Raw genomic sequence first — 14637 nt, 5'->3', positions numbered from 1 at the left:
TAATTATTTATGTATTAACAGCTTTACAGAAGTACACATTTGTATATATTCCTATTCATAAATATTAAAATGGTGGGCAATGGCATTTCTTACTTATATTAATGAAATGTTTTAAGTTGTATTTTCTGACTTATTAATTTAATTGAATTCAAATATTGCACCTCAAGAAGCTTTACGACAGATTGCTTTACGGCAGTGATATTGAAACGCTTCAACCTGCAACCGTCATATTAACTATGGATACTGCTTTTGAAAATTGACATAAATTATTCTGTTTTATTACACTTTTCTGCATGTTATACTTTTTTATAACAGTACATGATTTTTTTTAACTGTTTTAAAATATATATATATATTTTTTTTTTAACGGCTTAAAATATACTGTATTTTACATGCAATATTGTTAATAAAATTTTCGTACACATTTCTGTCCATTACTTTGCATAATATAAAGAATACATTATGTATTAACGGTGAGACCAAGCTGTGTAGTCTCATAGCAAGCACACGTTATGAGTAAGTTCATTCATGAGGACATTTCATATATTCCTCTCTGATGATTCAGTATTTTTAATGAGTAACCACGCAACAACATAACAGAGTCAAACAACTTCCTTGAGTTTAGAGACAAACTTGACTGACTTTATTTCTCGTGATCTTAAAAAACCTAAAGAACAAAAAAAAAACATGTGAATAAATTGTCATTTGAAAATTAACCATTCGAAAATTAACCATGTTTTTTGTGTATTGATCACTATTAGAAAAACCATGTTTTTTGTACAGTAACCATTGTTTAACTATATTTTTCAAAAACATGGTTATTTTGAGGTAACTGTGTGTAACTGTAGCAACCATGGTTAATTTCTTTAAGGGTAGTCATCTCAGGAGTTTAGAGCTGTGAAACCTTACATGAAGATCAAATACAAGAGAAAGAAGTCACACTTCTATTAGAGATCATTTATAATGATTGTTCATCTATGAATGTCTGGTTATGTTTAAACTGTTAAGACTATTTTTGCACAGTGACACAAGAGGAAATGTGGGGCTGGTGGGTGGGTCGATGTTGCTAAAGGTCTTTTCGGTAAACGCAGCATGTGGCCCGGATGGGAGGAGCTGAATAGGAAAGTTTGGGTGCTAGAAGGAACAAGCATTTTGTGTTTGAGGTTGCATCAAGAGGACGCTGCTGGTGGATTCTGAGTAGGACAGAGAGGTAAGATTAAAATAATTACAGATAATGATGACCGGTTTAAATGTGTAGGTCAGTGTATAGTGTTGAATGGATATAAACTGATCCTCAGGATAAGTGACTGTCTGTAGTTCATGTATAGCTTTACTTGTATGTTATTGTCCATGACACATTATGACTTTCAGCAGGTGATGTTTTGAGTGTTTCATAGGTCATCACATTTTCCATTCACTGTGAGTTTGCTGTTTTTATTTATTTACCCACATCAACTTCTCACAGATGAATACAATGTACCATTTGGGAGGTTCAACTCCTCAATCACAAACTCTTCTCAAACCAGAACCAAAATTTTTGTGGCTTCTTTGCATTTCCGGTTCACCATTAGTTTTTGACCAAGGGTAAATGTTAGGTTGCTAAACGGGTCACTAATTCAGTTATTTAGAAATTATGTCTGAAGGTGTTACACAAGTGTACTGTTCTGTTGACTTGTTTTAGGAGTACTCGGTGTAGGATGTGTGGCATCTAAACACTCATTGTAAGTTTATTCAGGTGGACTGAATCAGTATTGAATATTTTTTTGTAGCCATTAGTCATCACTTAACCCTGGTGTTTGATTTTGCCATTCCTGGCCTGGAAAAAGGAATGCATGTTTCAGGAATGTGTGTTTCAGATACTGTAGCTCTGTATGTGTGCCATTTATAACAGACATAAACAAGAAAACCACCCTGAATAAAAAGCTTTGTGTTTCATGTCATTGATCTGCCGTTAAGTAAACATTCAATTCAATGACATAACATGCAGAAGAGTTATGACTTAAGTGAGAAGGTTGTACTAAGTTGTCTACAACTAACAACCTACACTATGGATATGGATGTTTGTTGTAATGACTTGTAATAGGGTTGCTGTGGCAGGGGTTTAAGGAAGTGCGACTGTTTCTGACCCATGAATGTCCTTTCAATTAAAAACATTAAAAAAGTCTGAAAAATTATTAATGCATTATCCTATTCTAGTCTTATTTTCCCAATTTTCTTAAATATAATGCATGCTCCTACTGTGTTTAGTAATATTGATCTATGTTATATGAGTAAAAGTGAGATGTATTCTCATTATTACTCATGAAGAGAATTCTGTAGTAAACCACACTTGCACTATAATAAAACTTTGACACATGTGACAAGTTTATTTTTACATTCTCAGCCTTACATAAAGAGTCATTTTACATAACGGAAATCTTTCACATACTACTGACTGTCTGGTATTTTTTACTCTTTTAAGTGCTATAATTGGGTCCCCCGTGCTTTTATAAATGTGAAAAAGATCAACCCAGTAACTTAGTTTTGGTAAACCAATCTCTGCAAGCATGTGAAAAAATAGGTAATTGAAATATGGCCCCTTTTGTGATGTCAGAAGGGGATAATACCGCCACAAATCTGCACTATCCAACCACAGCACTGCCATTTAGTGCAGAGATCAGCTCATTTGCATTTAAAAGGAATTTTAAATTCATTAGGATTATTGTAGAATTAATCTGTTCCCTTTTGGATGAGGGCCACCAAATTTTAATGGGTCACTTTATGGATCAAACTTGATGTCTGTTCTTGAGTAGTGATGCACTGAATGTTTCCCAACCCAACATATTCGACCGAAAATAGCAAAAAAAAAAAAAAAAAAAACATCTTTAAAATGCTTTCACGCTACTCAACTTTTTTACCTGCCTCTCACTCTACACTGGTTGCTATAGACCCCTTCAAGGTTTGTAAACATTGAATGACTATCAGGTGTGTGCGCAACATGGGGTCAAACTGTTTATACCATTTAGGCTTTCTAGTTGAATCTAACAGGGCTAAAAAATGATGACTTACCTGAAATGAAGTGAGCACTACAAAGACATGCCACTTTGATATTTGAATTGTTCCAGTCTGCACGTTTAATTGCTTGCAGCCACAGATGTTGTATTTTTTGTTTTTGAGATTCTGCAGGAATCCCGAAAAACTTATTGGCAGACCTGGTGTGAATTTCACAGCCCACGACGCAAGTAGGCATTTTTGACGATACCGAATAATACGCAACTCAACCTGCTGTAATGAGTTTTCTGACCCCGACATGCGCAGTGGGAACCGCCTGTGACGTGAACTGTGAAGGGGTCTGTAGAGTGCCGCATGATGACGTATTTTCGTAGGCCAATCCCAGAAGCAAGTTAGGATTTGAGCATATCTGGTTTCATTGTCCCGAAGTCAATGAGTTTTTTAAATGGGGTTTTGGTTAAACTCTTTAAATAGGAGCTTGGAAAAACCCAAGATGTTTTCAAGTTTTATTCCACGACTTAAAACACACTTGTGACTTTATAGACATAGAAAGCATGCGCATTGTCGTGGTTAGGCGCCTGAACTGAAGTGAACTTCTGGTCTGTATTTATTTATCGGTATGGCTAGTGGTTAAACTGATCTCTTTAACAAATACCTTCTTGAAAATAAAATGTTTTGGTTTGCTAAAGACGAGGGGCGATGACAAGCATGGATCACAACTGGGCGGAGAGGTTTGGCAGCCAGGCAAGAATTTAGGACCTGTACATTGTATAGATTCATTTTACACAGTAGCGTTAGCTCAGTGTAGTATTTGATACACGTTAGATATGATATCTAAACCAAGGTAATTGTCATTTATTTCCCTTGGCCCTTAGGAAAATTAACCATGGCTTTACTACAGTTGAAATAAACAAAAAACATGGTCAAGGTAGGAAAAACATGGTTTTGCTAATAGTACACCAAAAAACCGTGGTCACTACATTTTACCCCCAAAAAACATGGATCAGAAATAAACTACTGTAAAAAAAGTAAAAGGAAACTGTAAAAGGACTTGATTTGGTGTTGAAGTCTACTGGAAGTTGCGTTTAGTTCACAAAAAAAGTTTATTTATGTTGTTGTTGCTATAAAGCTTTAAAGTGTCTTTTAAAGGGCGCTTGCTAACAAGTTGCTATATGGTATTGCTATATGGTCTCAAAAACAACACATAATGGCCACAATTCCCAACAAAGATTCATCAAAGGAATATTTTCTTGTCAGAGAATATGTATTTAAATGTGTTTAATTATAAGCTTGGTGACGACGACATTGATGTTGAGAGGCCGTGGTGAAGTTCACAGGTTAGCTATTTATATCTAGTAAACGCATTTAGACTTCATAAAAGTTGCGTTCATCTGTGATCTGTCAAACACGGGGCTAATTTTTTGCAATAATCCAAAAGTCTATAGGATAAAAGTTTGGGCTTTTGACAAGGGAACCAGTGTCCCGCTAACTTCTGGGTTGGCCTACAAAAGTATGTCATCCCTGCGGCACTTAATATGATTGCGTCATAAAAAAAAACCATTATTGTTCTGTAAAATTGATTTTGGTTTTTTTTCACTTAGTCAAAAGTATTTGACTAAATGGCTAATTTATATTAAAATTCACCTATTTCATTGCTAAAAACAACGTTCAGGGTTTATACAGAAATCCTTAAGTTAAATTTACTACTTTTTACTACCTTTTTTACTACCTTCAGAATATTTTTTAAAACCATCACGACACTGAATTGCAAGTGTTAATCAGCGACCTCTCTATTATTTACACAGATTTTGACATATATAACATACAAAAAAGAATTAAAGTGAAAAAATTCTTCTGACTGAAATATTTTTCAGGCCAAGTCATATTCCTTTACCTAACACTTTATGTAGGCGAGACCAATAGCATTTTAAGGGGAGATTTTTTTGCCATAAATTCCATATTGGAGTCTCATGTGGCATATAGGTAGCTGTAGTTTGCAGGGCATTTCAGATTAAGGCAAAACAGCTAAATAACTCACTATACTGTATAAAAAGAAAACATGAATATCACCACCTTTAATGAATCTTTTATTAATTATTTATTAATTGTAAATGTATTTATTTTAGCATTTACTAATAATTTTTTAATCAAACTTGAAACTGTTAACATTAGTGAAAGCACCATGAACCACCGTCAATTACTGTAATGACATAAACAAGAATTAATTAATGCTTATATACTCAATATTTTTCATTGTTTGTTTATGTTATATAATGCATTTACTAATGTGAACAAATACAACTTTTTCATATCATATTATTCAGTACACATAAACAAATAATCCAGGGTCTGTTCTGTTCACACAACAGTTTACAGTCACAGCTCTAATACAGTAACGTTATGCATGAATATAAACCCTAAACGAGTAACTCGAGTCAAACTCGTGTAGAATTCACACAGGATGTCTGTAACCATAGTGACAGTTGTTAATTGAATGACTGTAAGTTACATTTATCAACAAAATATTATGTTACAATAGAGGCAGCGCTGATGTGCTAGTTTATGCGCAATGTTTCTGCTGTTTACTTTCTCCTGAAGACCTGAATGGTCGTGTTTATATGAGGATATTTGCAAAGACGGGATTTTTGACGCATGTGTGTTATTTAAGGCCAATTAAGCGGCAAAAATACGTACAACACAAGCTCAATGAGAATCGAATGCGCGGCTTGCGTGCTCCTCTGACACAGAAACAGCGGACGCACCTGTTTTTAAACTGCTGTGCTTAAATATATTTACAAATGTTACGTTTTTGTGACCACACGCAAATGCAACTGCAAGAACCGACAGGTGGATGACATCAAAGTCCCGCGAGAGCATTTCGGAAGCAGGCTTCTCTTATGATTCCTCGTCAATCGCTCTCACGGGATTTGGATGCCACCACAAGTTTACCTACGAGTTTAACAAACCCGTTGTATCAGCCACTGGTTAAATAAGCATAGCATTAAAAAGCGTGCCGCGGATGATCAGTAACGTGAGAAATCATTTACCCCCAAAATACAGGACCCCTTACGTTAGTCATACTGTGCAAAGACACGCAATTACCTGTTTGGTTTTCTTATCCCACGAACTGAAAGGCTTGCCAATCTTCATTATTTCGCTAAGCCAAGTCAATCGTCTTTTACACCTTTATCGATCTTCAAAACATCGGAGCCTTCCTGCATTATAAGTTTGACCATGCTAGCTGAAAAAGTTTTACCTCAGCTTAACGTGATACAGTCAGAAAACACGGAGTGGATCCGGTCCGTAGTGATTACAGTACGCTTACAGCGGAGAGAGGAACGTGATTTGGCTCCACTCCAGGCTTTGATCACATCCCAGAGACGAAAGATCTTTGATTATTTGCCCAGATATGCAGGCGATTTGAACTAATTTCCAGGCATCATAACATTACAAAAGGCAATCGAAAATTTACTACCTCGTCAGATGACGCTTACTACTTTTTACTACTTTTTACTGGCCTTAATTTGGCATAATTTAATTTACTACCTTTTACTACCTTTTACAACCCCGCGGAAACCCTGACGTTATTTCGTGTATTTGGTATAATACAATCTATTTGCATGGTGTATGTTTAAGAAACACATTATTTTCAACATTCTGTACATTTTGGTAGCTCCAGATATACTGCTTTCCTCAAACGCACTGATTCTGTACAAAGCTCATCGATTTGAAAAGCGCTGTCGCCCTGATTGGCCAGCTAATCTGTATGTTGTAATTGGCCTGAAAACTTCCGATGTCAGCTGGAAATGTGACGCTCCTTACCATGTTTAAAAGATTCACTCACAATGCAATGCTAACAGGAATTAACTTACAGGCTGTGAGGGTAATGTCGGTCTTGTTCACGTCAACAGGCCCAGGAAGTAAACTGTTGCCTACAATCAATGCGTTTGTTGTAGTCCAAGGAAAGAGATTTATGTAGGAAACGATTACTCACCTCATCGTTTACTTTGGGGTTGTATCTTTTGCATATCGGTAATGTACTACACACTTACACACCAAAGGAAATCTAAAAACGTGAATCGGACGATAGTTCCGCTTTCATTTGTACGAACACATTCATACATTTTTGTACTATTTGCATTTACCCGCGTGACATTTAGGTTAGGGGTGGGGTACAATTCGCTTCATAGTAAGTATGTTCATTTATACGTATTGTATGAGTTTTTTTGTACAATTCGCTTCGTAGTATGTATGTTCATTTATACGTATTGTACGAGGTTTTTTTGTACAATTAGCTTCATAGTATGTATGTTCATTTATACGTATTGTACAAGTTTTTTTGTACAATTCGCTTCGTAGTATGTATGTTCATTTATACGTATTGTACGAGTTTTTTTTTTGTACACTTCGCTTCATAGTATGTATTAGTGATGCACCGATGTATCGGCCGCCGATATTTATCGGCCGATTTTTGATGAATTTGAAACCATCTGCATATCGGCAATAGCACGAAAAGCCGATACCGATTGTTTATTAATTAACTGCATAAAGAAATCCATTATATGTAAAAAATGAGTTAATGTTGTTAATAAAATAAATGCTGAATAGCAAAAAGCACCTTTGAGGGTTGTCATGCTGCCTTATTATATTTGTTTTAGCTTAATTTGTGCCTCTCTTATTATGTTGGTCAGTTGAATGTTAATTAGATCCAATCCATGTTCAGTAAAAATAATTTGATGCAGAAATAAACTAGCTAATAGACCAACTGTATAGTATTGTATATAAGTGTTTAATATCGGCATCGGTATCAGCAAGAAGTTGTCTGTTTAAATCGGTATCGGCCCAAAAAATCCTATCGGTGCATCCCTAGTATGTATGTTCATTTATACGTATTGTACAAGGTTTTTTTTGTACAATTTGCTTCATAGTATGTATGTTCATTTATACGTATTGTACGAGTTTTTTTGTACAATTCGCTTCGTAGTATGTATGTTCATTTATACGTTTTATATGAGTTTTTTTGTACAATTCGCTTCGTAGTATGTATGTTCATTTATACGTATTGTACGAGTTTTTTTTGTACAAATCGCTTCGTAGTATGTATGTTCATTTATACGTATTGTACAGGTTTTTTTTTTACATTCGCTTCAAGGAATAGTCTACCCTTTTGCCATATTAAACTATGTTATTACCTCAACCTAGATGAATTAATACATACCTATCTTGTTTCAATGCGTGCACTGTACAATGCGTTGTGAATGTGTTAGCATTTAGCCTAGCCCCATTCATTCCTATGTTACCAAAAAAAAGTTTTATTTTGTGGCACCATACTTACTGGTATAACTCCTCATGTAACAGTCTTTAAATAGAGAAAACACAGAAGTGTTTTGTGGATTCCCTGTTTGGTACCATAGGAATGAATGGGGCTAGGCTAAATGCTAACACATTCACGATACGCTGTACAATGCACGAATTGAAAAAAGATAGATATGTATTAATTTGTCTAAGTTGAGGTAATAACATAGTTTAATATGGCAAAAGGGTAGACTATTCCTTTCATAGCATGTATGTTCATTTATACATATTGTACAAGTTTTTTTTGTACAATTCGCTTCATAGTATGCATGTTCATTTATACGTATTGTACAAGGTTTTTTGTACAATTCGCTTCATAGTATGTATGTTCATTTATACGTATTGTACGAGTTGGCTAATTCATATGAATTTGTATGAAGTTCATCATGCGAATTCATATGAATTAGACAACTTGTAAAATACGTATAAATTCCAGTGAGATCAGGCTGTCTGGTCAAACTTAGCAACCACATGTTAAAATCCACTCTTTCGCTCTCCGACAACCACCCAGCTACCAGTACACCGATTTAATAAAATATAGTTTTGATGAAGTGTTTTCAAGTGAAGTCTTGAGGGTTAAAGCATGGCTCAGATCTTTACTAACAGAAGCCAGATGTTGATCCCTTCCCCCTGCTGTTGTAATGTAAACAGAGCCGCATGCCACACCCTGAAAGAGCTTCAGGATTCCTTCATTCGTCTCTTGAATGAGCTCCTGATCTCATCTGGGTCTTTCAGTCCATATATAAGGATTAAAGCTCATAGAGCTCTCATGTTTCACGCTGCTGAACTCTGAGGAGAATGAAACCTGTAAGTACAGTCACGGTTTAAACACTTGTTTGGAGAGACTCGCAAGACGTTTGTGCAACTTTGTAAGTTGTTAAGTGAGCAGTTAGATGTAAATTCAGCATGTATGTGAAACTAATATTGTTTTCATTTTAAACAGTGTTTGTACAAGACGACTTTTTCAGTGCTAAAGACCTCGTGAGGTTGTGTTAACACAGGGCGGCTATACTTTCAACAAGCTGATATGTCATAGTTTTGATCGTTGTGTGTTAGGTGCTGATCCGATATTCTCATTCTTTCATGTGTGTTATTTCATAGCTTTAATATGTTTAGTGCTATCTAAGGACATAGATTCATTAGGTGTGTCTGAAACTGTGATCCAAGTCTTAAGTAAAACTCTGTGTAGGTTGTAGCGTATTAGAACACGTGCCACAAAAAACATCATCTGCATGCTTCATGTGACTCATGCAAGCTTTGGCATGGTTTACACATCCTACTGTATGCATGCTATTGAGATGTCTGAACAAGCTCAGTTTCGAGTTTCCCTCAAAGTAAATCTGCTTTTATTCTTACAGATCAGACGCTTATGATGACGATGTGCATCGTATGGAAGTCGTGAGCCAGCCACACGTATGAAGAAGATGAGCGGAGGTGAAGCGTGCGTTTCATAGCAGAAAGCATCTGATTGTTCTTCTGCGATGAATAAAGTTAGGCTGTGGTCAAAGGAGATGGTCTCTGTCTGGTTGACAGATCAGGGCTTGCAGGAGTACTCGGAAGCTTTACGGAACTATGATGGAGCAGCTTTGTTAAATCTCACCGCGGATGATTTCCAGCGACCGCCCCTCTTCAGGGTCACATCTGACAGCGGCAGACAGATACTGGAAAAGATCGAGACCCTTAAAATTGAGCATCACATCGATGTGCACAAGAACGGACACGCCAACGGGCACGTGGGGAACGTCGGCGAGGTTCTTAGGAACGGCACAGTAAACGGCTTCCATAAAGAGCTGGTTCAGATCGCCATACCTTCGGCTTCTCCGCAGTTCCCTGCCGAGTGGGGGAAGACGGCAGTGGCCTTCGTTTACGCCTTGTGCTGCTTTGTATTGACCACCGTTATTATTTCTGTGGTCCATGAACGCGTGCCTCCTAAGGAGGAAACTCCTCCATTACCTGATAAGTTTTTTGATGTGTTTGATCGAGTGGAGTGGGCTTTCTCTGTCTGTGAGATTAATGGGATGATTCTGATGCTCTTGTGGGTCATACAGTGGAGTCTCTTAAAACACAGGTGAGTCGTCTGTCTGTCTGAGACCATAGAGACAGAGCGCAGCGCGTCATAACCTGAAAACCACGCCCACCGGGGGGAAACAATCCAACTGTCTCCATTGACTTTGTATTGCGAGAGGCCTCCTCCTTGTCATTTCTGGCTTATAACAAAAAACAGAATAATGCCTAAAAGCTGCTGTGTGACAATATGTACAGCTAACAAGCCAAAGAACCCAGAAATAAGTTTTTATAAGCTGTCGAGCCGTAAAACTCAGCCTTTGAGGAGAAAAAAGTGGATCGCCGACTAAGTTTCCCCTAGTGGACGCAGTTTCGTTAGTGGTAGTGGTATGTGAAGTTGCCTGTTTCCACTTTTGTGTCTTTGGACGCTTGTTTTTTGAGGTCGACAGCTTATAAAAACTTATTTACAGATTAAACTTAAAAACAGAATAATTCCTAAAAGCTGCTGTGTGACAAGGTGTACATCTAACAAGCCAAAAAAACAGAAATACGTTTTTATAAGCTGTCGAGCTCAAAAAACGAGCGTTTAAAGACACAAAAGTGAAAACAGGCAACTTTTCATAGTACTCCTATTGGAAGAACCGCATCCACTGGGGGGAGGCGTAGTCGGCGATCCACTTTGTTCTCCTTAAAGACTGGGTTTTACGGCTCGACAACTTATAAAAACTTATTTCTGGGTTATTTGGCTTGTTAGCTGTACATATTGTCACACAGCAGCTTTTAGGCATTATTCTGTTTTTTGTTATAAGCCAGAAATGACAAGGAGGAGGCCTCTCGCAATACAAAGTCAATGGAGATGGTTGGATTGCCCCCCCCCCCGGTGGGCGTGTTTTTCAAATTTGTATAACTGCGCTCTGTCTCTATGTGTTGTGACATGTATAGCTTTATTTTAATTGTTTGTGTGTTAGATATTTAGGGCAGATTTAAACATTTGTTTTCTTTGTGTCCTTTATGATTTTTGTTGCATTGTGAAATTATTATGTGATGTACCGCATCAAACTTATGGATATTCCTTTCACAGATCGATCATTGGCCGCCGTTTCTTTTTCATCGTGGGAACGCTTTACCTGTACAGGTGCATTACCATGTATGTCACAACCCTGCCAGTGCCTGGCCTGCACTTCAGGTGCTCTCCTAAGGTAAATATTTCGGCTGCCAGAATGTTCGGCTGAAAATGGCATTATCAGTTTCGGGCTGAAATAAAAAAAAATCTGAAAACGAAAGCCGAAAATGAATGTCGCCCCTCCCATTCTTGCACAAGCGCTTAGGTTTTACTCACGGTCGAGCTGTTATCACTTGTCTGCCTATAAAAGATTAAGCATGTCGGGGATGTGGAAGTAGTTTCAGATGAGGAAACCAAAGTTGCAATATGCAACATTTGTTCTGCAAAAATTTCAAGAGGGGATGCGGTGTAAAAGAACTTTTCGACAAAAGGTTTGATACACCACCTGAAATCATGACATCCAATTGAATATGAGGAGTACCGCAAAACAAGATTGGTTAAAAGTAACCCAACTACATCACAAACACCCTCGGTCGCCATACATTTTTTGATTATTCTATTGATTTGTAGTTTTAAATTTAAATTATATATAAAATATATAGTATATAAATGTATTTATTTATTTAATAATAATAATAAGAATAATAATAATAATAATAATAATACAAATATACACAAAACGATTTTAAAAGAAGCCATTTTTGGCTTCAGTTTTGGTTTTCGGCCAAGTGCATCCTAAATTTTCATTTCGATGCGTAACTAATAAAATTCTCTTGGTCTGCATTAAAGGAACAGTATGTAGGATTGTGGCCAAAACTGGTACTGCAATCACACAACTGGTGGCCAATACACAAGGCCGCCTTAATGCACGGGCTTACCTGGGCTGAAGCCCAGGGGCCTCCGAAGTTCAGGGGCCTCCCATATGATGAGCGGAAAATGTCATTTTGTTTTGTAACTTGTCAGGTTTTCTGTCAATCACTCTAATTTCATGTTACATGTCTGCTGATTGGTCCATGGTAACTTACCGCGTAATGTAATTAACTGCGCGTTGTCAACTTGCATTCCTGCATGTTAGACTGCGTGTGACAGAGAAACGGGAAATAGTCCACCAACAAATGAAAGAGTAATTTCTGAATTCCAGTGAGGTGCAGGTCTCTCTCTTTCTCTCTCTCTCGCTCGCTCGCTCGCTCGCGTGCTCGCTCTCTCTGTGCTCGTGCAGCTGATCTCTGGCATGCAGAAGTCTTTCCAACCGTGCGTAAGAATGTTCCGCCAAATAAAGAAAGGAGTTCCCGCACATAATGCTCTTAGTTGTTATAAAGTTTAAGTTTACTCGCGTTTATATCAGTGACGCGTGCGCAGCTGGAGCGATGTAGTTTGACGCGACGTTAGCTCACAGTACACACATCTGTTGGTTTAGAAAGACAAGAAAGAGACGCAACGGTAAAGGCGCAAAGTCTTAGAAAGTAAAGAGCGAAAAGACGATCTCAAATGATCATCCCCTGATAGCACCATTCATATTTATAATCTCGTTATCTAAAGATCTTATATACAGATATGTTCCCTGTCTGTTTTGTGCATATTCATGCTTGTTCGTTTTACATGCTTATGAATGCATAAATACTATATACAATGCATACTATATCTTCAATATCCTACAAAATAAATGACTGATTAAGATTAAAAAATAAGGTTTTGTCTATAAAGACTTATCTTTTGTGATCATAAATGCATTTTCACTTTTAAAATAAACTTTAACGTCTTATATTTTTAAAACTGTGCTGAGCATTTGGTTAGTGAGTGGCAACGAATTTTCTGCAAATTTGTATATTCCAAAAACAATATAAAGCTTATAAACATATACTTTCACACATTTTGGTTTTATTATCACCACAAGTTGCTGTGTGTGGTTGTTTAATAAAGTGTCTTGAGTTTATGCTTAAGTGGGCTCAGTGATATGTTAATAATGATATTATGTTGTTTTCTGGGTCAAAGAGGGAAAACTCACTGTTGTATGTCTCGAAAGAAACTAATGCATTTTGTGATGTAGATTACCTAGATATTTCACTTAAAGGTGCAATGTGTAATTTTTAGAAGGATTTCTTGACAGAAATGCTAAATAATATACAAAACTATATTATCAGTGGTGTATAAAGACCTTTCATAATGACCAGTTATGTTTTTATTACCTTAGAATGATACGTTTTTATCTACATACATGAGGGTCCCCTTACATGGAAGTCGCCATTTTGTGCCGCTATGTTTCTACAGAAGCCCAAACTTTTTTACTAAGTTGTCTCCGATGATGACACATGGTTGTCCGGTGGCGGCTACCGTAGCTTCTCTATATGTTTCAAAAACGAGAGGTGAGCAGTGGACTGAGCCGTTGGTTGTAATTTGCAACCTCACCACTAGATGCCACTAAAATTTACACACTGCACCTTTAAAAAAAAGAGACTATAAATCGAGGGTATGGGGGGCCTACAAAACCTCTCAGCCCCAGGGCCTCACATTAGGTTAAGGCGGCCCTGCCAATACACAACATGACAACATCAACATCAGTTGAGGGCTGCAACTCCACTTTTTAAATGACAATATCCTGGCCGGACCACTGTTGTCAGTGATATAAGTATTTGAAATGAAAATGATTTCTTAATGTCTACTGACATATCAGGGACATTTTATAATTAATTGATATACATTTCTTACATACTGTTCCTTTAACTGATTTGTTCGTTTATGTAAATTCATTCAAGTTGTTGTATTTAAAACAGTTTAAACAAAGATTTTTTTATTATATCTTTTACCCCAGATTGAAAAGAAATTTGTAAATGTAAACATTGTGTTATTATGACTTTATTTTTGGAATCACAAATAATATGTTGAGGTTTCAGGAGCTCACAGTACTTACATACTACAGTATATACACTAACACAAGAAATTGAAGATTTTAAACATGTAGAACTAAAATATAACAATTAATTTACAAAGATGTGCGTGTGTTGTGTGAGAGAGAAAATTTGTCACACCATTGCTGGATGGTGTGAAATATGTACCGGACGTGGGTTTTATTTTATTGGTTCTTTGTTGGTTTATATAATTTGTGTTTAAAATATAGAGCTAAGAAAATGACTGTATACTGTGCTCAAGCTATACCACACTATTACCATTTGTTTATGTGATCAATTGTTGATTGGATTTGCATCTTTACCAAACCTTTGACCCTA

At 36.8% G+C, this 14637-nt stretch overlaps 1 protein-coding gene across 4 annotated transcripts in view; it reads left to right on the top strand.

The window, feature by feature from the left end:
• The window catches only part of sgms1b (sphingomyelin synthase 1b), a 38073-nt gene that overhangs the window by 17707 nt on the left and 5729 nt on the right, over positions 1–14637 (top strand). The window contains exons 1-3 of one of the 4 annotated variants that reach the window (XM_055175829.2): positions 1105–1210; positions 9705–10414; positions 11432–11549. In XM_055175829.2, coding sequence (XP_055031804.2) covers positions 9828–10414; positions 11432–11549 — 705 coding nt within the window. In that variant the 5' untranslated portion in view covers positions 1105–1210; positions 9705–9827. Of the gene's footprint in view, positions 1–1104; positions 1211–9003; positions 9154–9704; positions 10415–11431; positions 11550–14637 lie in introns of those variants that run through there. The other 3 variants (XM_055175831.2, XM_055175832.2, XM_055175830.2) reach the window with 3 other exon arrangements.

This window comes from Misgurnus anguillicaudatus, chromosome 4 (assembly GCF_027580225.2).
Source record: "Misgurnus anguillicaudatus chromosome 4, ASM2758022v2, whole genome shotgun sequence".
Taxonomy (NCBI): domain Eukaryota; kingdom Metazoa; phylum Chordata; class Actinopteri; order Cypriniformes; family Cobitidae; genus Misgurnus; species Misgurnus anguillicaudatus.
Note: the sequence above shows the minus strand (reverse complement) of the source record. Positions and strands in the feature narration are given on the sequence as shown.